The 25,380-nt window shown below is 43.7% G+C and overlaps 2 protein-coding genes and 1 long non-coding RNA gene across 7 annotated transcripts in view; 2 read left to right on the forward strand and 1 right to left on the reverse strand.

Moving 5' to 3' along the window:
* The first annotated feature begins 1,059 nt into the window (after positions 1-1,059).
* Positions 1,060-7,488, forward strand: LOC121472557. The gene is made up of 4 exons (XR_005982943.1): positions 1,060-1,189; positions 1,533-1,783; positions 4,388-4,523; positions 7,196-7,488. It is a non-coding gene; the product is annotated as an uncharacterized LOC121472557 (long non-coding RNA).
* On the reverse strand, positions 1,232-20,353 carry LOC121472556 (translation initiation factor IF-2-like). The gene is made up of 2 exons (XM_041723767.1): positions 19,709-20,353; positions 1,232-1,624 (listed from the first exon to the last, which is right to left on the reverse strand). Exons 1-2 carry the CDS (start codon positions 20,191-20,193, stop codon positions 1,333-1,335), a joined length of 777 nt encoding a protein of 258 aa, XP_041579701.1. The 5' UTR covers positions 20,194-20,353; the 3' UTR covers positions 1,232-1,332.
* A 184-nt stretch (positions 20,354-20,537) lies between these two features.
* HELZ (helicase with zinc finger) overlaps positions 20,538-25,380 on the forward strand; it is a 159,819-nt gene continuing 154,976 nt past the window's right edge. For all 5 annotated transcript variants that reach the window (XM_041723762.1, XM_041723763.1, XM_041723761.1 and 2 more), the window contains exons 1-3: positions 20,538-20,628; positions 21,988-22,043; positions 22,973-23,064. The gene's annotated coding sequence lies outside the window, so the exon portion shown is untranslated. The remainder of the gene's footprint in view (positions 20,629-21,987; positions 22,044-22,972; positions 23,065-25,380) is intronic.

Below are 25,380 nucleotides of genomic sequence, written 5' to 3' on the forward strand. Positions count from 1 at the left end.
CCTTAATCATTGAACTGAAGGGACTTTAAAGATCAATTAGTCCAACACCTTAATTTGAAAAAAAAGGGACACCTGGGTGGCTCAGTGGTTGAGCATCTGCCTTTGGCCCAGGGTGTGATCCCTGCATGGAACCTGCTTCTCCCTCTGCCTGTGTCTCTGCCTCTCTCTCTGTGTCTCTTATGAATAAATAAATAAAATCATAAAAATTTTTTTTTTAATTTTAAATAAAATCCACACCATGTGTGGGGCTCCAACTCACAACCTCAAGATTAAGAGTCAAATGCTCCACTGACTGAGCCAGGCAGGCGCCCCTCCAACACCCCAATTTGATGTGCAGGAAGATCCAGAGAAATGAGTAATCAGTCCAAGATCTCATGGCCTTTCAAGACCTAAGCCATCCATCTCTGAGTCTTCACTTTTCCCAGTACCTCCTAACACTTCTAAAGACCAGGCTTGCCAGGTAAGGATTCATCCCTGAACTGTACAGTTCTTGCTGTGCCTGCTGAAGGAAAGACTCCACTCTGAACATTCAACCATTAGAATATGGGGTTTGGGCTTGTGACCCTCCATTCCAGTTGCAATAGGATCAAAGATGAACATTTCCTCAGACCTCACTCTATTTGGGTGCCCTTTTCCCTCGGAAGAAATCTTGGTTCCCTCGCAAATGCCAAAAATAGGCCAGCAGGGTTTTTCTGGTTTGTTTCGTTTGTTTGCTCATTTGATATTAATTATTAACTGGAATGGGAGAGATGAAAGGCAGGAAGAAAATAAACGGGTATTTTCAAATTTCCTACTTTGAAAATGAAACTTTTTTAAATATTTTATTTATTTATTCATGAGAGACACACACAGAGAAAGCGAAAGAGAAAGGCAGAGACACAGGCAGAGGGAGAAGCAGGCTCCATGCAGGGAGCCCGATGTGGGACTCGATCCCAGGGCTCCAGGATCACACCCTGGGCTGAAGACAGGTGCTAAACCTCTGAGCCACGCTGGGATCCCAACTTTTTTTTTTTTTTTAAGATTTTATTTATTTATTCATGAGAGACACAGAGAGAGAGGCAGAGACAGAGGCAGAGGGAGTAGCAGGACTCAATCCCAGGACCCCAGGATCACAACCTGAGTCAGAGGCAGGAGCAACCACTAAGCCACCCAGGTGTCCTGGAAATGAAACATTTGAAAGTAGTAAGAGGTAACCTTATAGACTTACTCTTATTAGAGCTATGGTTTGAGATGCCTATAATCCTCAGGACAATCAGTGGGAAAGGCTTTTTCATCATCCCCATTTTACAGATGGGGAAGCTGCTGCACAGGGAGACAAAGGGCTTGCTCAGGTCATTGGATCACAGGAAAGGGCTCTGCTGGAACCTTGCTCTGGAGTCTGTGCCTCTCTGTGCAGACGATGGCACTCCAGGCGTACCATGCTTTATTCTTCTCTGACCTATCCTTAGAGGTATGGATTTTTGCCTTCAAGTTGTCTTCTTCCTCTTTGACGGTTCTGTGGCCTTTGTTTCCTTCCTGCTCTGCTGATTCAGGACCCCAGGAAGCCTGGCTTCCTGTCGTGATCAGTTTGAGGACCGCCTGCAGAAATGCAGACTCAGCAAAGCGTCGCTCACCACCGGAGAGCCTGCAAAAGGTCAGGGGAAGAGAGGCAAAGGCAGCCCCACAGAGGTGCCCTGCATATTCACACACAGACACGCTGGAAGCATCCGGCACAGAGCAGAAAAGGTGGTAGATCTAAGACTGAAAAGCAAAAGCAACAAGGGTGAGCCCGGAGAACATTATGGTAAGTGAAATAAGCCAGACATAGACGAATACTGCATGATCTCACTTTCTACGTGGAATCTAAGAAAGTCCTAGAAAAAAAAAAAAAAATAAGAAAGTCCTAGAACCAGAGTAGAATGGTAGTTGCTGGAGACTGCAGGCGGGGTGGGGGCAAACGGGGAGATATTTGTCAGAGGGCATACATTTTTCTAAGTTTCATAAGATGATGAAGCTCTGGGGATCTGATGTATGGCGTAGTGGCTATAGTTAGTGAGACTAGAGCGTACACTTGAAATTTGCTGATAGAGCAGATCTTAAGCGTTCTCATCACCACCATCCTTCCAAAAAAAGGTAACTATGTAAGGTGATGGATGTATTAATTGACTTGATTGTGACATTCATTTAACAATATATACATATGTTATTATTTAGATTTTATTTATTTATTCATGAGAGACACACACAGAAAGGCAGACACATAGACAGAGGGAGAAGCAGATTCTCTGCAGGGAGACTGATGTAGGACTCAACTCCAGGACCGCAGGATCACGCCCTGAGCCAAAGGCAGATGCTAGACCACTGAGCCACCCAGACACCCTAATATATACGTATATTAAGTCCTCATTGTACAGTTAAAAAAAATCACCTTGTACAATCCTAAAAAAAAGCAACTTGATCGGTTTAGGGGTGCCAGAAAGTTTTTTTAAATTGTTTTTTTCAAAATTTTATTTTATTATTTTTATTTATTTATTTAAAGATTTTTTTAAAAGAGATTTTATTTATTTACTCATGAGACACACACACACACACACACACACACAGAAGCAAAGATACAGGCAGAGGGAGAAGAAGGCTCCATGCAGGGAGCCTGACGTGGGACTCGATCCCTCGTCTCCAGGATCACGCCCTGGCTGAAGGGGGCGCTAAACCGCTGAGACACTCGGGCTGCCCGGGCTGCCCTATTTTATTTTTATTTTTAAAGAGATTTTATTTATTCATTCATGAGAGACACGGAGAGAGAGGCAGAGACACAGGCAGAAGAAGCATGCTCCCTGCAGGGAGCCTGATGTGGGACTCGATCCCCAGACCCAGGGATCATCCCCTAAGTCAAAGGCAGATGCTCAAACGCTGAGTCACCCAGATGCCCCTATTTTATTTTATTTTTAAAGATCTTATTTATTTATTTGAGAGACAGACTGAGAGAGAGCAAGTATGTGGTGGGGAGGGGCAGAGGGAGAGGGAGAAGCAGATTCCCTCCTGAGTTGGAAGTCTGACACCGGGTTCAATCCTAGTATGTCATGATTGTGACCCAAGCAGACACTTAACCAACTGAGCCACCCAAGCATCCCAAGGTTTTTTTTTTTTTTTTTTTTTTTTTAAGTATTTTCTACACCCAATGTGGGGCTCAAACTCATGACCCTGAGACCAAGAGTTGCATGCTCTTCTGACTGGGACAGGAGGGTTTCCAGAAACTTTAAAAGTCTATTTATTTCCTTTTAGAAAGGAATGTACTCATGAAAAAATGTTTCACGTCACTTGACATCCAGGAAATACAAATCAAAACCACAATGCGATACCACCTTATACCAGTCAGAATGGCAAAAATTAACAAGTCAGGAAACAACAGATCTTGGCGAGGATGCAGAGACCAGCAATTGCACTGCAATCCAGTAATTGCACTACTGGGTGTTTACTCCAAGGATACAAATGTATCCTGAATCTGAAGGGGCACCTACACTCCAATGTTTGTAACAGCAATGTCCATAGTAGCCAAACAATGGTAAGAGCCCAGATGTCTGTCAACAGTTGAATGGATAAAGAAAATGTGGTATATACCTATGCAATGGAATATTACTCAGCATCACAAAATGAAATCTTGCCATTTTAAATGACGTGGATGGAACTAGATGGTATTATGCTAAGTGAAATAAGTCAATCAGAGAAAGACAGGTATCATCTGATCTCACTCATATGTGGAATTTAAGAATCAAAACAGAGGATCATAGGGGAGGAAAGGAAAAAATAAAACAAGATGAAATCAGAGAGGGAGACAAACCATAAGAGACTTAATCATAGGAAACAAACTGAAGGGAGTGGGGAGACTGGGTAACTGGGTGATGGGCATTAAGGAGGGCAGGTGATACAATGAGCACTGGGTACTATATAAGACTTTTGAATCATGACCTCTACCTCTGAAACCAACAATACATTATAGGTGAATTAACTGAATTTAAATTATAGAAAAGAAACGAATATTTGCCTTTATTCCAAAGGAAAAATAATCTTTTGTTTGTTAAAGTTTTACATTTTTATTTATTTTTAAATTGGGATAAAATTCACATAAGATTAACCATTTAAAAATTTTTATTTGCTTATTTTAAAGACTTATTTATTTATTTTAGAGAGAGGGAGAGCACACAGCAGGGGGAGGGGAAGAGGCAGGGAGAGAATCTCAAGCAGACTGCTGGCTGAATGCAGAGCCTGACACAAGGCTTGATCTCATGACCCCCACCAAAACTAAGAGTTGGTCACTTAACTGATTGAGCCCCACAGGTGCCCCAACCAATATTTTTTAAGATTTTATTTTTTATTTTTGTCTTAAAGATTTAATTTATTTATTTGACAGATAGAGCACAAGAAAGCCCAAGCAAGGGGAGTAGCAGAAGGAGAGGGAGAAGGGACGCCATGGTGGGACCCGATCTCAGAACCCCAGGATCATTACCTGAGCTGAAGGCAGGTGATTAACCGACTGAGCCACCCAGGTACTCTTAAATATTTTATTTTTAAATAATCTCTAAACTCACTGTGGGGCTTGAACTTACAACCCTAAGATCAAGAGTCACATGCTCCACTGACTGAGTCAGTCAACACGTTTTATCCAACGTTTGGCTATTATAAGTTATGCTGCTATGAACATTCTTGTGTATGTCTTTTTTTTTTTATAAATTTAAGATTTTATTTATTCATGAGAGACACACAGAGAGAGGCAGACACATAGGCAGAGGGAGAAGCATTCTCCCTGAGGGGAGCCTGATGTGGGACTCAATCCTAAGACCCTGGGATCACACCCTGAGCCAAAGGCAGACACTGAACCACTGAGCCATCCAGGTGCCCTTGTACATTCTTAATTTTACTGTAATTAAACTTAGTGTTTGCCTTTTGGTTAGTATTTTTTTGTGTGTGTGCTATTAAAGAAGTCCTTCTTGGGCAGCCCCGGTGGCTCAGCGGTTTGGTGCTGCCTTCAGCCCGGGGTGTGATCCTGGGGACCTGGAATCGAGTCCCACGTCCGGCTCCCTGCGTGGATCCTGCTTCTCCCTCTGCCTGTGTCTCTGCCTCTCTCTCTCTATGTCTCTCATAAATGAATAAATAAAATCTTAAAAAAATTATTAAAAAAAAAAAAAGAAGTCCTTCTAATCCTTGGGTTGTAAAGAGAGTTTTGGGGACTATCTCCTGGATCTGAATTGTCCAATATGGTAGCTACTTGTCACTTTTGAAATGAGAATTAAAATGAAATAAAATGAAAAAAATCAGTCTCTTAGTTCTTTAACTACCTGTCCTATTGAACTTCTTGGTAGAGGTGGTAACCTCCTAACTGACACATTCCTTATGGCCTGGTAAATACTATGTCCTTTGAGCCTTTCTGTGAGACACAACAAACATCTAGTGAGTCTTGCAATTCAGTGTTCCTAATACCTTTGAACTCACTTCACCTTCTATCATGGCAATACTGGATTCTTACTCAAACATTAAGTCCTGTATCTCTGCAGAGCACTCTCAAGTCAACAAGACTCCTCTTGGGCAGCCCGGTGGCCCAGCGGATTAGCACCTGCCTTCAGCCCAGGGCATGATCCTGGAGACCTGGGATCAAGTCCCACATCGGGCTCCCCCCATGGAGCCTGCTTCTCCCTCTGCCTATGTCTCTGCCTCTCTCTGTGTCTCTCATAACTAAATAAAAATCCTTTAAAAAAAAAAAAACAAGACTCCTCTTTACCCCATTTTATCATTTCCTCCTTTTAAATTTATTTATTTATTTATTTTTAAAGATTTATTTATTCATGAGAGACACAGAGAGAGAGAGAGGCAGAGACACAGGCAGAGGGAGAAGCAGGCTCCTCACAAGAGCCTGATGTGGGACTCAATCCCCGATTCCAAGATCATGACCTGAGCTGAAGGCAGCCGCCCAACCGCTGAGCCACCCAGGCGTAACTTTTAAATTTATTTATGAGAAAGAAAGAGAGACAGAGAGAACAAGAATGAGCAGTGGGAGGGGCAGAGGGAGAGAGACAGAATAAGATTCCCCGGTGAGAAGGAAGCCTGATGGGGAACTTGATTCCAGGACCTGGAAATCACAACCCAAGCCAAAGGCAGACACTCAACCAATTGAGCCTCTCAGGTGCCCCTGTTCTGGCCCCTTTGATCAAGCACTCAAAGAATGCAAGTCTCTGGCTGCTGTCACTGCCTACGGGCAAGGTTGCCACCCTTTTGTGGTGTATGGTCCCTTAGCATGTCCCTGGCTGGCATATGTGGTGTTATGCTGGTTATAGGCAAAGTGGCTGAGGAGGGGGCTTCTCAGAGGAGCCTATACTCCCTCACAGGGAGAGGCTTCTGCATGGTGTTCCAGCAAGGAGTGCTAGCTCCTGCAGGGAGGTTTGGAGATGACGAGCCACTTCTGCAGCACCAGAAGGTTCACACGAGTCTAGAGTCAAAATCTTCAGAGCCATTGTCACATGTTTGTATCTCATCTAGAGTCCAGACACAAAAGACTTTGCCTTTGTTGAGTGCTTAATGTCCTTTGGCTTGGTCCTTAGCTTTTTCTGCCTCGCATGGCAGGAGATGAGAGCTTCATTATATGCAACCAAGGGGGCTGGTTTTCACGCCTGGCTTACTATTGCTTATTACATTCTGCTGTGCGTCATCTTCTTGTAGAACATTCATGACGCTTACCAATGGGGCTCCAAATCTCTTTTCTCTGTAGGAGAAAGTCTCAAGTGGCTGATATACCACTTTTGCTAGTGCTTTCCCTTTGACCTGTACTTCTCAGGTACCAATATTAAGGCTTGTGCCAGGGGCTGTCTTGAGACCCACCTACTTAACACCAACTCAACAGAGATGGGGCCTTCCTTGCCAGCCTGTTCCAAATCCATCTCTTTGTTTGCTCTCTCAAACTCCTGGTGTCAGCTGTCATGAGTTAGAGTCTTCTGAAGCAGAGGCAGAGTCAGAGGCAGAGTGTGGGGTGCAGGATGTTTATAGGGATGGGTACTTGGGGGAGGAAGGGGAGGCAGCAAGATCTAGGCAGAGGAAGGAGTCAAAACAGTGATGCCAGCCCAACAAAGCTTTAGTCAATAATGTGGCAGAATGTAGCCTTCAGTCTCAAGGGCTTTGGAATGTCCTGTATGAGGTCTTAATGGCACTTTTATGTTCCTGTCCCATTCAGTTACTGGATGTGTGCTGCCCTGGGAGCCACGTGCCTTGAGGCAAGGCAGCTCTGCTCCTGAGACAGATCCTGAAGGAGCTGGAAGCTGGAGGCTGTGTGTGGATCACTCTGCACGGCTGAGCAGAAAGTCCCTTCTTGAGGGCATCTAGGTGACATTTCCATGTCTGTCACGCAGTTGTCTTTAGATTTGCCTTTCTTTCAATAATGTTTAGTTTTACATAGAAGTCTGGTATATGGTCCATTAGACTTATTACTATGTACTCCGTGACATAGTAACTTGACACTGTGGTATCTTTTTCTTTTTCTTTTTTTTTAAGATTTTGTTTAGGGATCCCTGGGTGGCGCAGGGATTTAGCGCCTGCCTTTGGCCCAGGGCGCGATCCTGGAGACCCGGGATCGAATCCCATGTCGGGTTCCCAGTGCATGGAGCCTGCTTCTCCCTCTGCCTATGTCTCTGCCTGTGTGTGTGTGTGTGTGTGTGTGTGTGTGTGTGTGTGACTATCATAAATAAATAAAAAGAAATAAAGATTTTGTTTCTTTATTTGAGAGAGAGCGAGAGCGAGAGAGCATGTGTGAGAGGGAGCAGAGGTAGGAAGGGGCAGGGGGAGAGGGAGAAGCAGGGTCCCTGCTGAGCAGGGAGTCTGACATGGGACTCAATCCCAGGATCCTGGCATCATGACCTGAGCCAAAGGCCTCACCGATTGACCCACCCAGGCCCCCTACCCCCAGTGGTATCTTTTTAAGCTTTTTATAATTTATCCGATTATTGCTTTAAGTAGTATATACTATTATGCAGAAATACATTTTATTTTATTTTTTTTCAGAAATACATTTTAATATTGATATTAGCAAGCTTCCTAAACTCACTTATTAATTCTGATTATGTACCTGTGGGTTTTTCTATATACATAATCAGGTCATCTTGTGAACAAGGATAGCTCTTCCTTTTCAGACTTACATGTTTTACTTTTTTCTTGTAGTAATCACTGCACTGGTTTGGTCCATTATGATGCTGGGCAGAAGTGGTCAAAGCAGGGGTGCCTGGTTGGCTCAGTCAGGGGAGCAGATGACTCTTGATCTCAGGGTTGTGAGTTCAAGCTCCATGTTGGGTGTACAGCTTACTTTATTATTATTTTTTTAAAGATTATTCATTCATTCATTCATTCATTCATTCATTCATTCAGAGAGACACAGAGGCATAGAGGCAGAGGCACAGGCAGAGAGAAGCAGGCTCCATACAGGGAGCCCAATATGGGACTCGATCCAGGGACTCCAGGATCATGCCCTGGGCCCTAGGCAGACACTCAACTGCTGAGCCACCCAGGCGTCCCTAGAGCTTACTTTAAAAAAAAAAAAAAAAAAAGAAGTGGTCAAACAGGCATCCTTGTTGCTCTTCTAATCCAAAGGGAGAACTTTCAATATTTCACTACTTGGTATAATGCTTGTAGGTTTTTGTACACCTACACTTTGTTGGAGGTTTTGTACAACCTTAGATCAAGTTGAGAAAACTCTTTTCTATTTCCACTTTGCTAGTACATATATTTTTAAAAAAATCATAAGTGGTGTTGAATGTATTCAACACTTTCCTACATCTTTTAACGTGATCATATGATTCTTCCCTTTTAGTCCATTAATACGGTTAAGTACACTGAATGATTTTTGACATGTTAAGCCAAGCTAACATTCCTACCATAAGCCCATGTTGGCAGTGAGGTTTTATCTTCGTATACTGCTGTATTCACTTGGCTGGTTGTTTGTTCTGAAGTTTTGCAATCTAAGTTTATGACTGAGATTAGCCTATTTTCTTTTTTCTTTCTTTCTTTCTTTCTTTCTTTCTTTCTTTCTTTCTTTCTTTCTTCCTTTTTTTTTGTTTTTGTTTTTGTTATCAAGGTTATGTTGGCCTCAGAATGGGTTAAGGATTATTTTCTTTTCCTATTCTCTGAAGGAGTTTGTCTAAGATTGGTGCCATTATTTTTTTTAAGATTAAAAAAAAATATTTTTAAGTAATCTCTGTACCCAACGTGGAGCTCAAACTCACAACCCCCAGATCAAGAGTTGCATCCTTTACTGACTGAGCCAGCTGGGTGTTCCTAAAGATCTTAAATTATAGATGTAATTTTATTTTATTTTTTATGTTTTTAAATATTTTATTTATTTATTCATGAGAGACACACAAAGAGAGGAAGATATATGAGCAAAGGGAGAAGCAGGTTACATGCAGGGATCCCGATGTGGGACTTGATCCCAGGACCCTGGGATCATGACCTGAGCCAAAGGCAGACACTCAACCAATGAGCCACCCAGGTACCCTTATAGATGTAATTTTAAGCAGTAGAGACTATTTAACTTTTATGTTTCTTATTGTGCCAATTTGGCAAACTGTATTTTAAAGTAATTTGTCTCTTTTAATCACATTTTTAGACTTATTGGCATAAAGCTGCTCATAGTATTGTCTGTCTCATTATCTTTTTAATGATTGAAAAATCTGTAGAAATGTTCCCTTTTAAATTTTTTGGCATTATTTGTGCTCTTTGAAATTGGTTTCACCAAGGGTTTATTAATTTTATTAGTCTTTCCAAAGAATTAACTTTTGACTATGTTTCCATTTATTTGCACTTTTATTGTGCTTAATTAGCTGTTCTTTTTCTAACTTCTCATGAAGAATACTGCTTATTCTTGTCTTATTTTCTATTACATGCATAAAAAAAACCCCCAAAAAACTACACGTTAGCATGGCTTTTACTACATCTTAATGTGAGGATTTAGGTTTTTTTTTTTAAAGATTTATTTATTTATTTTATGATAGACATAGAGAGAGAGAGAGAGAGAGAAAGAGAGAGAGGCAGAGACATAGGAGGAGGGAGAAGCAGGCTCCATGCTGGGAGCCTGACATGGGACTCGATCCTGGCACTCCAGGATCGTGCCCTGGGCCAAAGGCAGGCGCTAAACCGCTGAGCCACCCAGGGAATCCCCAGGATTTAGTATTTTTAAAAACTTTCAGTTTATTTTCTAATTCCCAGTGTGATTTTTTTTTTTTAATTCATGAGTTAATTAGGAATAGTTTTCAAATATGTAGGGTTTTTTTTTTTTTTTACTTACCTTTTTTCTTCTTATTTTCTAGCTTAATTGCATCATTGTCTGAGAATGTACTCTGTATAATTTAGACCATTTGAAATTTGTTGAGACTTGCTATATTGCCTGGCATTTTCATAAACATTCCATGTTCACTTAAAAAGAATTTGTGATCTGCAGTTATGAGTGTAGTATTCCATATATATCTATTAGGTAAAGTTTGCTTATTCAGTTGTCCAAATCGATTGCTTACTACTTTTCATCTGTTCTAATAGTTGCTTATACACATTATCTTCTGCTAGAATTGTAGTTTTGTCTCTAGTTTCTTGCAATCCTGTCCATGCTTTTTCTTTTTCTCTTTAGAAATATTTTATTTATTTATTTGAGGCAGAGAGAGTGATGGAGAGCCCAAGCTGGGTGGGGGAGGGGAGGAGGAGATGGAGAAGCAGACTTCCCTTTGAGCAGGGGGCTTCATGTGGGGCCTGATCTTGGGGATTATGGCCTGAGCTGAAAGCAGACACTTAAGGGACTGAGCCACCCAGGCGCTCCTGCTTTTGCTCTATCTTTTGATGATATGTGTATTAGATTCACACAAATTTAGAATTGTTATATCTTCTTGGTGAATTAAGCATATTATCATTATGAGTTGTCCCTCATAAAGATTTCTAGTAAAGCTTTATGCCATAAAGCCTACTTTCTTTCTTTCTTTTTTTAAAGCTTACTTTCTTTTGGTTAGTTTTTGCATAGAGTGTCTTTTTAAAATTTGTTTTTATTTAAAAACTTGTGGTAAAATAACATAACATAGAATTTGCCATCTTAACTATGAGAAATGTATTTTTATTTCTTGTTATTGTGGTAAAAAACATGTAATATTTACCAATTTAATCATTTTTAAAGTGTACAGTTCAGGAGTGTTGTGTATTCACACTGTTTGTGAAATCTCTCCAGAATTCTTCCTCACCAAATTGAAAACTATATCCGTTTAACAATAATTCCCTAATCTCTCCTCCCACTAGCCCCTTGGAATTCCCCACTTTTGAATTTGATTAATTTAGGTATATTATACAAATAGAATCATACATAATTTGATTTTATGGTATTGGTTTATTTCACTTAGCATAATGTCCACAAGGTCCATCCATGTTGTAGCTTTACTTAGTGAGGCTGGATAATATTCCATTGTATGCATAGGTCATTTTTTTATCCATTCATATGTTGACAGATACTTGGGTTGCTTCTACGCTTTTGGTCTTGTGATTAATGCCCATGTAAACATAGGTGTACAAATACCTGTTTGAGGGGCGCCTGGGTGGCTCAGATGGTTAAACATCCAGGTCTTGGGGCAGCCCCAGTGGCTCAGTGGTTTAGTGCCGCCTTCAGCCCAGGGCGTGGTCCTGGAGACCCAGAATCCAGTCCCCTGTCAGGCTCCCTGTATGGAGCCTGCTTCTCCCTCTGCCTGTGTCTCTGCCTCTCTCTCTGTGTCTCTCATGAGTAAGTAAATAAAATCGTTAAAAAACAAACAAACAAACAAACAAACAAACATCCAGGTCTTGATCTCAGGGTCATGAATTCAAGCCCTGCATTGGGCTCCACACTCCCTGTGTGGAGCCTACTTACAAAGAAACAATCACAACAAAAAAACCTGTTTAAGTCCTTGCTTTCACTTCTTTGGTATGTACCTCATAGTGGAATTGCTGGGTCATATGGTAATTCTGTTTAATCTTTTCAGGAACTGCCATAGTGTTTTCCATAGTGGTTGCACAAATTTATATTCCCACTAACAAAGCACATGGCTTCTTTCTTTCTTTTTTTAAATATTTTATTTACTTATTCATGAGAGACAGAGAGACCAGAGGGAGAAAGTGTGAGAGAGAGAGAGAGAGGCAGAGACAGAGGCAGAGGGAGAAGCAGGCTCCATGCAGGGAGCCCGATGTGGGACTTGATTCCATGACTCTAGGATCACCCCCTAAACCGAAGGCAGATGCCCAACTGCTGAGCCGCCCAGGCATCCCCCTTTCTTCCTTCCTTCCTTCCTTTCTTCCTTCCTTCCTTTCCTTTCTTCCTTCCTTCCTTTCTTTTCTTTCTTTCTCTTTCTTTCTTTCTTTCTTTCTTTCTTTCTTTCTTTCTTTCTTTCTTTCTTTCTTCTTTTAGATTTTATTTATTTATTCACGAGAGACACAGAGAGAGAGTCAGAGACACAGGCAGAGGGAGAAGCAGGCTCCATGCAGGGAGCCCGGCATGGGACTTGATCCCAGGTCTCCAGGATCACACTCTGGGCTGAAGGTGGAGCTAAACCGCTAAGCCACTGGGGCTGCCCTTTTTCTTTCTTTTTAAATATTTTTTAAAAATTTATTTTATTTTTTTTTGAAAGTGAGAGTGCATGCACACAAGCAGAGGGAGTGGTAGGGGAGAGGGAGAAACAGGCTCCCTGCTAAGGAGCCAGATGCAGGACTTAGTCCCAGGATCCTGGGATTATGGACGCTTAACTGACTGAGGTACTCAGTCAGCCACCCCCCCCCCTTTGATAACAGTTATCCTAATGGGTTTAAGGTGATACTTACTCTGGACTCAAAGAGATTTGTCAAAAGCAAAGGGCTATAGGGTAGCCCCACATTTCAGATTTACCTTTCTGTTCTGTGTACCTGGTAGTTTTTCACTGTTGTTAACCTTCTGTGTATGTTCAAGCAGATGTTTTGAAGAATATATTGTCTGGTTTGTTTGGGTTGTCCTCAATGGGAAGGCAGAAGCAAGAGGGTAAGATACCAAGAATTTATTACTTAAAAAAAAAATTATATATTTATTTTAGAGAGAGAAAGCATGAGTTGCAAGGGGTGGGGGTGGGGAGAGGGAGAGAATCCTTAAGCAGACTCTCTGCTGAGTGCAGGGTCTGACATAGGGCTCAAACCCACTACCCTGAGATCATGACCTGAGGTGAAATCAAGTTAGCTGCTCAACTCACTGAGCCACCCAGGCACCCTGGATTTACTATTTACTTTTCTTTCTCCATGTTACCTCCCACATTCTCTCTCTCTCTCTCTTTTTTTTTTTTTTTACAAAGATTTATTTATTTTAGAGGAGGAGGGGGGCAGAGGGAGAGGGCGAGTCACAAGCAGATACTGTGCTGATTGTGAAGCCCAACTCAGGGCTTGATCTCACAACCCTGAGATCAGGATGTAAGCTGAAATCTAGAGTTGGATGCTTAAGAGACTGAGCCACCCAGTACCCCTCCCACATCTATATTTTAAGGGACTTAAACATCCTACCTGAGCACTCACTGGTTCAAATCAATAGAAGTTCATTACTTTTTTTTTTAATTAAATTTTAATTCCAGTATAATTAACATACCACGATATGTCATTTTCAGGTGTACAATATAGTGATTCAACAATTCTATACATTTCTCAGTGCTCATCACGGTAAGCCTATTTTTAATCCGCATCACCCATTTCCCACATCCTCCCACCCACCTACCCTCTGGTAACCATCAGTATGTTCTCTATAGTTAAGAGTCTGTTTCTTGATTTGTCTTTTTTTACTTTGCTTGTTTGGTTTGTTTCTTAAACCCCATATACGAGTGAAACACAGTCTCTTTCTCTGACTTATTTTGCTTAGCATTATACTCTTTAGCTCTATCCATGTTGTTGCAAATGGCAAGATTTCATTTTTATTTTATTTTTTTGATTTTTAATTATTTATTTTTTAAAGATTTTATTTATTTATTCATAGACACAGAGAGAGAGAGGCAGAGAGAGAAGGCTCCACGCAGGGAGCCCGATGTGGGACTCGATCCTGGGTCTCCAGGATCACACCCCTGGCTGCAGGCGGTGCCAAACCGCTGTGCCACTGGGGCTGCCCTTTTTTAAATAATTTTTTTATTTAAAAAAATTTTTTTTAAATTTATTTATTTTATTTTTTAAATTTATTTATGATAGTCACACAGAGAGAGAGAGAGAGGGGCAGAGACACAGGCAGAGGGAGAAGCAGGCTCCATGCACCGGGAGCCCGACATGGGATTCGGTCCCGGGTCTCCAGGATCGCGCCCTGGGCCAAAGGCAGGCGCCAAACCGCTGCGCCACCCAGGGATCCCTTAAATTATTTTTAAAGATTTCATTTTTTTAATGGCTGATAATCTTCCACAGTTTATATATAACATCTCTTCTTTATTCAATTATCTATCAATGACACTTGGGCTGATTCTGTAATTTGGCTATTGTAAATAATGCTGCAATAAACATATCCCTTTGAAGTAGTGTTTTTGTGATTTTTGGGTAAATACCTAGCAATGCAATTACTGGATCATAGGGTAGTTTTATTTTTAATTTCTTGAGGAACATTGATACTGTTTTCTGCAGTGGCTACACTAGTTTGCATTTCTACAAACAGTGAACAACGGTTTTTCTTCACATCCTCCCCAACACTTGTTGTTTCTTTTCTTTTTTTTTTTAATTTTAGTCACTCACAGATACGAGGCAATATCTTACTAAGGTTTTGATTTGCATTTTCCTGATGAAAGATGTTGAGCATCTTTTCCTGTGTTTCTTGGGCACCCGTATGTCTTTGTTGGAGAAATGTCACTTCATATCATTCGCCCACTTTTAAAAAAGATTTATTTTATTTGAGAGAGAGAGTGAGAGAGCAGGAGGAGGGGCAGAGGGAGAGGGAAAGAATCTTAAGCAGACTTTCTGCAAAGTGTGGAGCACTTGAGGCTTCATCTCAGGACCTCTGGACCATAACCTGAGTCAAAATCAAGAATTGGATGCTTAACTGACCGAGCCATCAAGGCATCCCACTTTGGCCCATTTTTAAATTGGATTATTTGCGTTTTTTTGGTATTGAGTTGTATCTGTTTATGTATAAATTTTGGGTACTATCCCTTTTTTTTTTTTTTTTTTTTTTTTTTTTTTTTTTTTTTTTTTTGGGTACTATCCCTTTATCTGATATGTCATTTGGAAATATTTTCTCTTGTTCAGTAGATTGTCTTTTAGTTTTGCTGATTGTTTACTTTGCTGTGCAGACGCTTTTTAGTTTGATGTAGTCTCAACAGTTTATTTTTGCTTTTATTTCACTTGCCTCAGGAGACATCTAGAAAAATGTTGCCATGGCCAACATCAAAGACATTACTGGTTATGCTCTCTTCTAGGACTTTTAAGGTTTCGGAATAGGCAGTAAATTCTTGTTAGATTAAGTGGGGGAAAAAAGAAGAAGAAAATTCATGAAAGAAAAATGAAAGGGAAAGAAGAGGAGGATGAAGGAGAACTTGGGTGGAATAGAGATAGAAGGGGTAGAAAAGTGGGAGGAAGAAAAGGGGAAGAAAAAAATGAAAACAGGGAACAACAAAATTAAAGGGAACTCTGTAGTTTTACCAAAGCCTTCTAGCCAGTGATTCTTTCAGAACCCACAGTTTCTGCTTCTTTAGCAAAAACAAACTGAAATGTCTTTCCCATTATCCTTTCTTTGGAAACCATTCACATACTCATGATTGGTTGTGGAAAAGGGAATTCAGTCCTTCACTCAACAAGTAGTTATTAAGTATTTACTGTAAGCTAGGTCCTGTTGTGGGCAGTAAGGATAGACAATAAATGAACAAAACAGATGTAAATCCTTGCCTTCACTGAATGTGCACGCTAGTGGGCTGTAGTAACCAAGGTGTAGTCATTACGATGCTAGATTTGCTACAGCAAATCCCAAAGTTGTCAGTGGATTACTGTTATAAAGGTCTATTGTCTGCTCAGCTTAGTGTCTGATGTATGTTTTTTTTTTCATTGTTGCTTTGTTTTTTAAATAGAGTGAGCAAAAGTGCAAGTGAGCAAGAGCAGGTGAGGGGGAGGGGGAGAGAGAGAGAGAGAGAGAGAGAGAGAGAGAGAGAGAGAGAGAATCTTAAGCATGTTCCACACTCAGCATGGAGCCCGATGTGGTGCTCAGTCCGATGACCCTGAGATCATGAGCTGAGCCAAAACCAAAAGTCGGACATTTAACTGACTGAGTTAGGTGCCCCCATGGTGCATGTATTTTTGATCAAGCAGATTTCCACAGTCCTTCTTTTGCTCTGAGTCCATCTGCAAGAACTAGTCACAAGGCCGCAGCCCAGCCAGCTTCAAGAACATGGCTAGGAAATGTGGTTCTCAGCAGCAAACAGACATCTTTGGTGATCAGCAAGCTGGCACCTCACATGGAGCGACACAGACAAAAACCTGAATAAGCAAATTTCCTACTATGTGAACAGGTGATAAATGCCATGGAAGAAAAGCAAGGAAAGAAAGAGTATGTGTTTGAGGAATACTGAAATTTGAAGCAGGATGGTAAGAAGCAGACTCACTGGGGTGAGTAAAGCCTTGAAGGAGGGAAGGGAATGAGCCATGTGGATGTATTACTGCAGGAGGAGAAACTTTAAAAGGAGGCCATCAAGGCTAAGGCAGAACAAGGGTGAGAGAGGTGGAGAATTAGGTCAAAGAAACGAGAGGAGGCAGATTGTGCTGGACTCTGGTTTCTTTTCTGAATGAGAGCAGTGGAAATCAGAGGGTCGTGTGCAGAGGAGAGAGAAGATTTGATCTGTATTTTATCTAGAGCAGTTGTGGCAGCTACCTTGAGAATACACTGGAAGGCAGGAAAGGGGAGAAGAGGACAGTGGAGTGGACCAGAGTAGCAATGATGGTGTGGTGATGAGAAATGGTTGGATTCACGATACATTTTGCAGGCTAGGCAAGATTTACAGATGGATTGAAGGTGGAGTTTGAGAGAAAGAAAGGAGGGACTGTGGCCTGAGCAAATTTCAAGGATTGAGTTGTCAAAAATGGAGCCAGGGAAGACTGTGGTGCGGTGTAGTTATGGGGTGACATGACTATGAGAGATCCAAGTGGGGAGGCTAAGAGTCTGAAGCTTAGGAGAAAGTTCTGGACTTGAGCTATAGGTCTGAAGTCCTACTTCGGGATAAAGATGGGATTTAAAGCCTTAAGACTGAGAGATTGGGGACAGGCTGGTCAGGGGAGTGTAGCTGAAGAAGAGAGATCTAAGGACAGAGTTTTGGGGTTGAAAAGAAGGGTTGGCCAGTAAGAGGGATGAGGAGGAAAAGGTGGGGCAGTGGTTGGGGACTTACATGGAACAGTGTTTTTATCAGATCAGAATCACAATGTCACAATGGAGTACCACCATTAATATTGGCCCAAGAGCCTGTTTTCCCCCATTCCATTCCTATTGGCCTGTCTCTAACTGTGCGTAGTCAGAATGGCCTGAAGAGATGGAGGGGCCCAGTCCCTCATTCCATGCTCCAGCACTCTTTTTCACCACTACCGCCCTAATCTGATAAATGTATGGTCATTGGGGCACCTGGCTGGCTCAGTTGGTAGAGCATGCAACTCCTGATCTTGGGGTTGTGAGTTTGAACCCCATATTGGGGGCAGAGATTACTTAAAAAAAAGAAAGAAAATAAAATCTTAAAAAAATAATGTGTAGTCATTCATTCAACAAATATTTTGCTGAGCGTATATCTATGTGCCAGGCCACAGTCTAGGCATTGAGTGAACAACCCAGATGAGGCCTGTGTCCTTGTGGAGCTTATACTCTAATGGGGTTGGGGCACATAGTAGACAAATCTGATCATTTCTAATAGGGCAAGAGAATAGTGAGTGACCTCTTTTGATCAACAGGATCAGGAAAGTCCTCTTGGAGGAGGTGACATTTGTATTGAGAGCTGAAAGATGACGGTCATGAGATGTGGGGCAACTAGGTTTTCACTGGATGGAAGTCTGGGGCATGACAGAAGAAGAAAGGGCCAGTGTGCCAGATCGTGGGGAGGGAGGGAGGCAGTACCCACCTCACACCAGAGATTGTAGGTCACAGTGAGGAAATTTAGATTTTATTCCAATAGTGATGGGGCCACCTTTGATGGGGTTAAGTAGAGAGGACTCCGGTGTTAACATTTCAGGGATGCCACAGGGTTGGTCAGATGGAGAATGGAATAGAAGGCAGAATGGAGGCAGGGTAAAGAGTGAGGCCATCTAGCTCAGCAAACAGGTGGTGTCTCGGACCAGGAAACGTACCCTGGAGTAGATGAATGGACCCGCAGTCAGAGATAAAGTGTGCACCTCTCTGGGTCAAGGCCTATGCAAGGCAACAAGTGGTACTTACTAAGGAAGCTTCTGGGAGGCACAATCCTTGTACCCCCCCCCCCCATTCAGTGTTTACTTATAGACAACTCAGACCTCATCTAAAGTGCCATGCAAAAACAAAGCAACCCTTAAATAAGTGATGGGATGGTCTAAGTGCACTAGGAGAATTGGAAAAGGAGCAATTAGGATACCCTGCGAAAACGAGACTTTGCAGCCTTCTTCAGATGGGAGGGCAATCCATTTTTCAGAGGGCAGCAGCAGGGGGTCCTCTGAGCCCCCACCCCCTCGGCCACAGGTCCTGCGTGGCTGCTTGTGCTGGAACAGCTAACTGGCTCCAGGCTTCAGTTTTAAACTCGGTTGAAAAGCGGGTGACTCAGGGGAGGTCCCTCCCCAGCACGCCTCGTTTGGGGCCCTGGAGTGACTCATTACCTCGTTCCCTCCCTCACGGCTGACCCCGGGCCAATCCCTTAATGAGTCTACACCTCACTCTACTCATCTGGCCCGGGACAATTGCCTGGTGGATTTTTTTTTTTTTTTTTTTTTTTTGGCTCCCTGGGGGCAGGGCTCACGTCAGCAACCATCCAGGTTCCTGGAGAGAAAGAGGCAGCGAGAGAGAAGCTGGTCTTAGGGTCTGGAGGGGAGCAAAACCCTAGGACGGACTCAGGCCCTAGGCGCTCCTCGCGGAGGGGGTTTCATGCCCGCGCATTCTTCACATTTCTGGGCCCTTCAACCGCATTCAGAACCGAACAGAGGGTTTCGCAAGCACTGGTGTCCTAGAGGATTTTCCCTTGGACGTCTCTTCGTAAAAGCTTGCTTGGAGGAAGAAAAAAAAAAAAAAAAAAAAGCAACCACAGCAGGCCCCCCAAAGTCTGAACGCTGAGTGCCAGCGCCCCTGGGAAGGGAGAGCAGGGGGACCGACGCCGCGGCTCCTGGCGGTGGGATCCCCGAGTGCGCTGCTCGCCCCGCGCCACGGAAGGCGGGGGCGGGGGGCGCCCTGCAAAGAGCCGGCGGCGGGAGCACGGGCCGGGGCGGCGTGCGTGGGTTTCGGGGTTGCTCGCCCCGCATCTCTGCGCCCCCCCCTTACAGCGCACCCGCGGCAGCGTGGCCACTCCGAGCATCCCCCCCCCCCCGCGGGCGGGACTGGCGCCCGTAACGCCCCCCTCGCCCGGCCTCCGGGGATCGCCTCCACCCCGGGATCCGGCAGGTGGCCCCGGGCGGGCGCACCGTCCCCGCAGCCCCGGACCGCCTCCTCCGCCGAGGGGCATCGCCAGCCTCCCGGAGCCCCGGGGCGCGCCCCGTCCCCGCCGGACCCCGCAAGCCCGCGCCCCCGAGTTACCTGCCCCGGGAAGTCCCAGGCCGCCCTCCGCCCGGGATGCGACAGGGTGGGCTCGGCAGCGCCCGCAGCCACATTCCTGGGGGAGGGGTCCCCACTCGAGGGTCTCGGATCACGTTACCGGCCGAGGGGAGGAGACAGCGGGAGAGGGAGCAGACGGGGAAAAGTTGCGTCTCGCGGGTTACTTCTCCCCCAGCCCCGAGCGCGCCTTGTCGCCGGGGGGCTCGGGGACAGTGTCCGCCCCGGCTCCGGAGCCCGACGGCCCCCGGAACGCTGTGTCGGGACGGAGGCACCTCTCGGCCCGCGGCGGCGGCGGGGCTGGGGCTGCGGGGCGCGGGGCGCGGGGCGCGGGGCTGCGGGGCGCGGGGCTGCCCGGCTCCCGGGCCCGGCCGGCGACCCCCCGGCTGCCCCGGGGCAGGGAGGCGGCCGCCGAAGCCCGCCGCCGGGCACCGAGGATCGCGAGCAGTAACAGACGCAGAAATGCGCATAAATAAATCAATGAGCAGCTCCCTGCGCTGCCAGCAGCAGGGAAACCTCGGGCTGATTAAATGCAGACGTGGGGTGTCTGCCAGGGCAGGAGGGCGGCGGGGCAAAGGGAACAGGCGTGGAGGCGAGGGCTGGGGGAAGGGAACCCTAGGGCCGGAGCCAAGAGGAAAACCCAAAGCCACATTTTGAAAATGGGGGTGGATTTTAAATGCAAACAGCCCGGAGGAGGGGAGGGGGCCCGGCAGCAGGCGCCCGGGCCGGCCCGCCCGCCGGGGCAACTTTCCGGGCGGGAGGTGCGGCCGGAGGGGCGGCGCCGGCGGCGGGAGGCGGGAGTCGGGGGCCGAGGGGGGGAGTCACTTTAAAGGCTCTTTCTTACCCATAATGCTTTGTGGGGACGTTGACAAGTGGATCCAAGATGGCGTAGAAAGTAATGACAGGTAAGTCCTGACTTCCCCCTTCTCCGCTGCCGGGACCGCTCCGCGAGCCGCCGGAGCCCTCCGGGGAGGAGACCCGACTCCCCTGCAGTCCCCGGGGCCCCGGGAGGGGCGGCCCTCGGACGGGCTGGGGACGCAGGCGGCCCGCGGCGGGGCCTGGGAAGCGGGGCTCTTCGAGGCGAGGCCCGGACGCTGGGGCTGTTTACAGCTTCTTCCCCTCCTCGGTCCCCTTCCCCTCCGCTGGGGGCCGCGGCGCCCGGGGCCCGGGCGGTGGAGGGGGCTTCGCACACCCGGGCCGGGAGTCTGCGGGAGGTTTCCCCCGCCGCGGGCACTCGGGTGTGTGTGAGTGTGTGTGTGTGCTGGGGGGGGGGTCGAGCCGCCTTGCACGCTCCCCTCCTCCGGGTCACGGCTGCGGGTGGGGAGCGTGCGGGCCTCCCACGCCCCGCGGGATCGCCCCCTCGGGGCTCGGACTGGCGGCGGGGGGGCGGCGGCAGAAGTGGGTCAGGGCTGCGCCCCCTCCCTCCCCCGCCCGGGGGCTGTTGCCTGAGCTTCACTCCCCCCCCCCCGCCCCCCGGTTTCTCCGCCCCCTCCTCGGAAATTCTCATTGGCCCACGAGCACATCAACAAAAATAAAAACAGACTATCTTTTCTGGGAGATCGTTTTAAGACTCCCCTTCTCGAGGGCTAAGGGACTGCAGTTTTATTTAGGGAACTTTGGTTCCTCTAGCCCCAGATTATTTGAGCTCTCTGCACCCTCTCCTTCACCGAGGATCCTTCAGACAGGGCTGGGAGCCAGGGGCTTAGGGTTCTTCTTGGATTGGGATCCTCGGGTTTGGTTTGAAACTCGAAATTGTTATTGCTTCTCCCTCACGACTTAGACTTTTCAGGCAAATCGTTAATATGATGTGTTTAACTCTAGGGACAGTGGATGGGGGTGTGTGTGGGGGGGTGAGGGGGAGGAGAAGTTGTCCTGGCTGGTTTGTTCTTAATTTTGCCCTCTCTTTAACTTATATTAATGAGGATTCTTGTCCTTTCTTTCTTTCTTTCCTTTCTTTCTTTCTTCTTCTTCTTTTTTTGAAAGTAAGATCACTCAGCGCTGAAAGACATGGCTTTTTTTTTTTTTTTTTTTACGTTTTTGGATCTTAAGAACATTTTATGATCTATTCTTACAGCACACAGAAAGGAGATGTTTTTGTTTTAAAGCAAAACGATCATTTACAGAACTGCATCCTGTAGCCTTTTGGTAACTCGTTCCATTTGAAGTTTAGCAGCCTTCTCACTTGAGGCTGATAAAGTATTTGCTGTCGGTCATGTCTATTATTGGTGTTGTACAGACACATTTTACTTTTCTATTTGCCTCAGGAATTGGATGAAGTAATTGATCACTAAAGAACTACAGTGCTGGTGAGATGTGTAAGGTGAGACTGCAGTTAAGAATGATTTACCTTTTCCCCTTCATTTTAATCAACACTTAAGGGTGAGGCTAAGTAATTTGATGAGACTATCTTTATTTTCCAAATATCTCAATTGATCAAATGGGTATGCAGGCAGGGCTCCCTTTAGAGAGGAATAATGTGTCAAACGTACCCAACTTTTAAGTTGTTGCAACACATCAACCATAGTGGAGCTTATCCAGAGCCAGACGTTATTTGCAGTTATCCTTGATCAGTATCTTCACCAGGAGCAATTATATGTAAATTTCCTTGTGTAACTTTAATTGGATGTCTTAATTTCATATGTATATTGGTGTCCATCACGTACTCTACATTGAGTGTTAGTGATTGTTTATGTGGATTTTGTGTGTCCACAGTTACTGGGACTCTTGTCAAGAGCACCCCTTCCATTGGAAAAATTTATTTTAGGCATCGGTCACGCCTTTTCTGAATAATGGAATAGTACTTGTCTCTCCCATAGTTATTTTGAAATAAAAACAGTAATGTTGAGTTTTGTTTTATTAGGGATAAAAATGGTTTGTCATTTTCTGGTCACATGGTGTGTGTGTTGGAAGTGCTGCTTTAACTCCTCTGCTTTGGATTTAAAGGGCATTATTGATAAAGTGTTAGTGAACAGTATTTTATAATGAGGAGGAAAGAAGTTCGCTAATTTTACATTTTTCACAAGCAATTTTCTCAATTTTAAAAGTATTTTATGATGGTTTATTGAGAAAATGTAAAGTTATTAGGGTCACTGCAGATTTGTGTGTGTGTGTGTGTGTGTGTGTGTGTGTGTTTTCCCAACACATATGGATAGCCTTTGGATTTTGAAATCCTCTCACAAACTTTTCCTGTCTATCACAACATCTGTTTAAGAAGAATAAGCTGTTCTTTATTTTTATTTTTTTTTCCAGATTGAGGCATTCTGTTGACATTTTGCCTTACAAACAAAACAAAACAAAACAAAACTTGGGAGAGGAAGGTGGACGTAAATCAAGATCCTTTTGTAAGTGCATACATCACATTTGCTTATGTTTGAAACTTAGTGCTTGTGTGTATTACATATATTTTTATTTTTATTCTTGGCAGAGCAAATATGGATTTTAAAATTTATTTATTTTCAGCTTACAGATGGAGGCATATTCATGCCTTAGACCTTCCAATCAGAACCTTTTCTTTTTATTTATTTATTTGACTTTACAGATTACTTTGTGGAAAGGAGCAAGTAATCTGCTTCTTAGCCTATGGAGATGTTTGTTAGCCTATGGAGTCTGAAAATGGAATATTTAGGGGCATGTGGCTGGCTCTGTTGGAAGACCATGAGATTGAGATTCTTTGGATTGTGAGTTCAAGGCCCATGTTAGATGTAGAGAATACTACAAGAAAAAAAAACCCTTTAAAAATTGAATATTTAGAAATTGGTAATCTCTTGTGACTAGTGTTGTTTGGCCTGAATTGTGTCAAGACATTTTCCACAGTTTTCACACACGTGGACCATGTGAAGTAGTCACTTCAAAGCAAAGTTAGTAGCTGGCTGTCAAACAAGTTGTTAACAAAGTATTCTAAAATAGGAAATACCATAATATTAAAGTTTGGGGCTAAGTAGAAGACACTGTCTTGTAGCTGAATAAAGACAGAGCTTTTTTAGTCTATCTAAAAACTGAGAAGCTTAGGACATTATTTTTAGGGGAGGCTGTAGTTTTGGAGAGTCATTAAGTACTTCTTCATCAGGTAGTAAACTTGATTTTTGCCACTGTTGGCAAGATTTTTCATTTTCTAATATCAAAAATATTCAGTCTGTGTTGTAAAGTCTGTATACATTTATGGACTGTCCAGTTTGTTTTTTACTGGGGAAGGGAGTGATGCCAACACAATAGGAGAGATCATTCCTACTTGCAGAGGGCCTTATGTAGTTTAAAAATAAACAGCATATTCATGAAAGGCTAAGAATATTGCAGAGGGACCTACAAATAAGTAGACAATATCTTATACATGCATTTTTTTTATTCCCTGTTTAAGAGGTAGGCTTGGTATTAATATTAAATACAAGTCATTTTATAATTGTCACACTCTATTTAAGATCCAAAATACAGGCTCAGCACAAGAAATGATGTCCTTTGTCTGCTGTTTTAAATGCATAGAAGATTTTGGGCCAAGTTTATCAACTTGTTGATAAACAAGATAGGGTGAGGAGCTACTTAAAAATTATTATTATTATTTTTTTGCTACTTAAAAATTATAAGCAAATTATTATGGTTGTTTATTTTCATAAACTCAGATGAGTGTACATTCAGATATAATTTGATTTCTAAGTAATACTTTGAAATGTTTTCTGGGAAAGAACTAGGTTATGTGTGGAGAATGTGGCCACAGCAGCTTGTGGCCACAGCAGCTTACAGTTCCTTTAAATTGATGGGTGTAGTCAGGATTTATGTAGCATTAGCTAGAAGCAACATAAAACATAGTGGTTTGTCACTTCAGGAGTGGCTGGGATAATACTTTTGAGTAATCCTGAATTTAATAGAGTTAATATTCCTCTTTTAAAAATAATATTGTAGATGTAACATGAAGACTTTTCATATGTTTTAAATACAGAAGAATATATAATTTTTAAAAGCTATAAATTGTCTAAAATAAATTGGAAGTTCTTCAGCACACTACCAACTTGTTTACTTGTATAAATTGTACTGGGTCATTTTCTCTAAGAGCAGGAAGTTGTTTGGTAAAACCAGAGTTGTATGTTCATCTTGCTTTTGAACCAAAACCCCCCTGATTCATCATTAGATCTTCAAAGAACGCATGGCATATTTTTTGAGTGAACCATTGTGAAGTGTGAATGTTTGTGATTTTTGTTATTTCTGTGCCATTTTTTTTTAGGTGTTCTCAGCACATCTGAATTTGCCTTTTTGCTTTCTTCTGTGGAAATTCTCCTTGTGGTGAAAATACTCCCATAAGGCGAGCTTTCTGGCACTAGGCAATATGTATAACTAATATGGTTTTAAACACTTGTGTGTGTGTTTTTTTTTTTAAGATTTTATTTATTTATTCATGAGAGAGAGAGAGAGAGAGAGAGGCAGAGACAAAGGCAGAGGGAGAAGCAGGCTCCTTGCAAGGTGCCGGATGTGGGACTCCATCCTGGATCTCGGGATCACGCCCTGAGCCGAAGCCTGACACTGAACCACTGAGCCACCCAGGCGTCCCTAAACAATTGTTTTTATGCAAAAACTGATGCATGCTGTAGTAAACAAAATTGAATGGTACTTAAGTACATACAGTAAAAAAGATTAAAAAAAAAATAGAATTTGTTCCCCTTCCTCCATCT

The sequence above is a fragment of the Vulpes lagopus genome, chromosome 12 (assembly GCF_018345385.1).
Source record: "Vulpes lagopus strain Blue_001 chromosome 12, ASM1834538v1, whole genome shotgun sequence".
In the NCBI taxonomy this organism is placed as follows: domain Eukaryota; kingdom Metazoa; phylum Chordata; class Mammalia; order Carnivora; family Canidae; genus Vulpes; species Vulpes lagopus.

Bases quoted from the DNA above. Each gene is read 5' to 3' on its own strand.
- LOC121472556 (XM_041723767.1), bottom strand. From the start codon at position 20,193: ATGCGCATTTCTGCGTCTGTTACTGCTCGCGATCCTCGGTGCCCGGCG. The intron at 1,625-19,708 runs GTAACTCGGGGG...GACCTTTTGCAG, and splicing joins CCTGGGACTTCCCGGGGCAG to GCTCTCCGGTGGTGAGCGAC.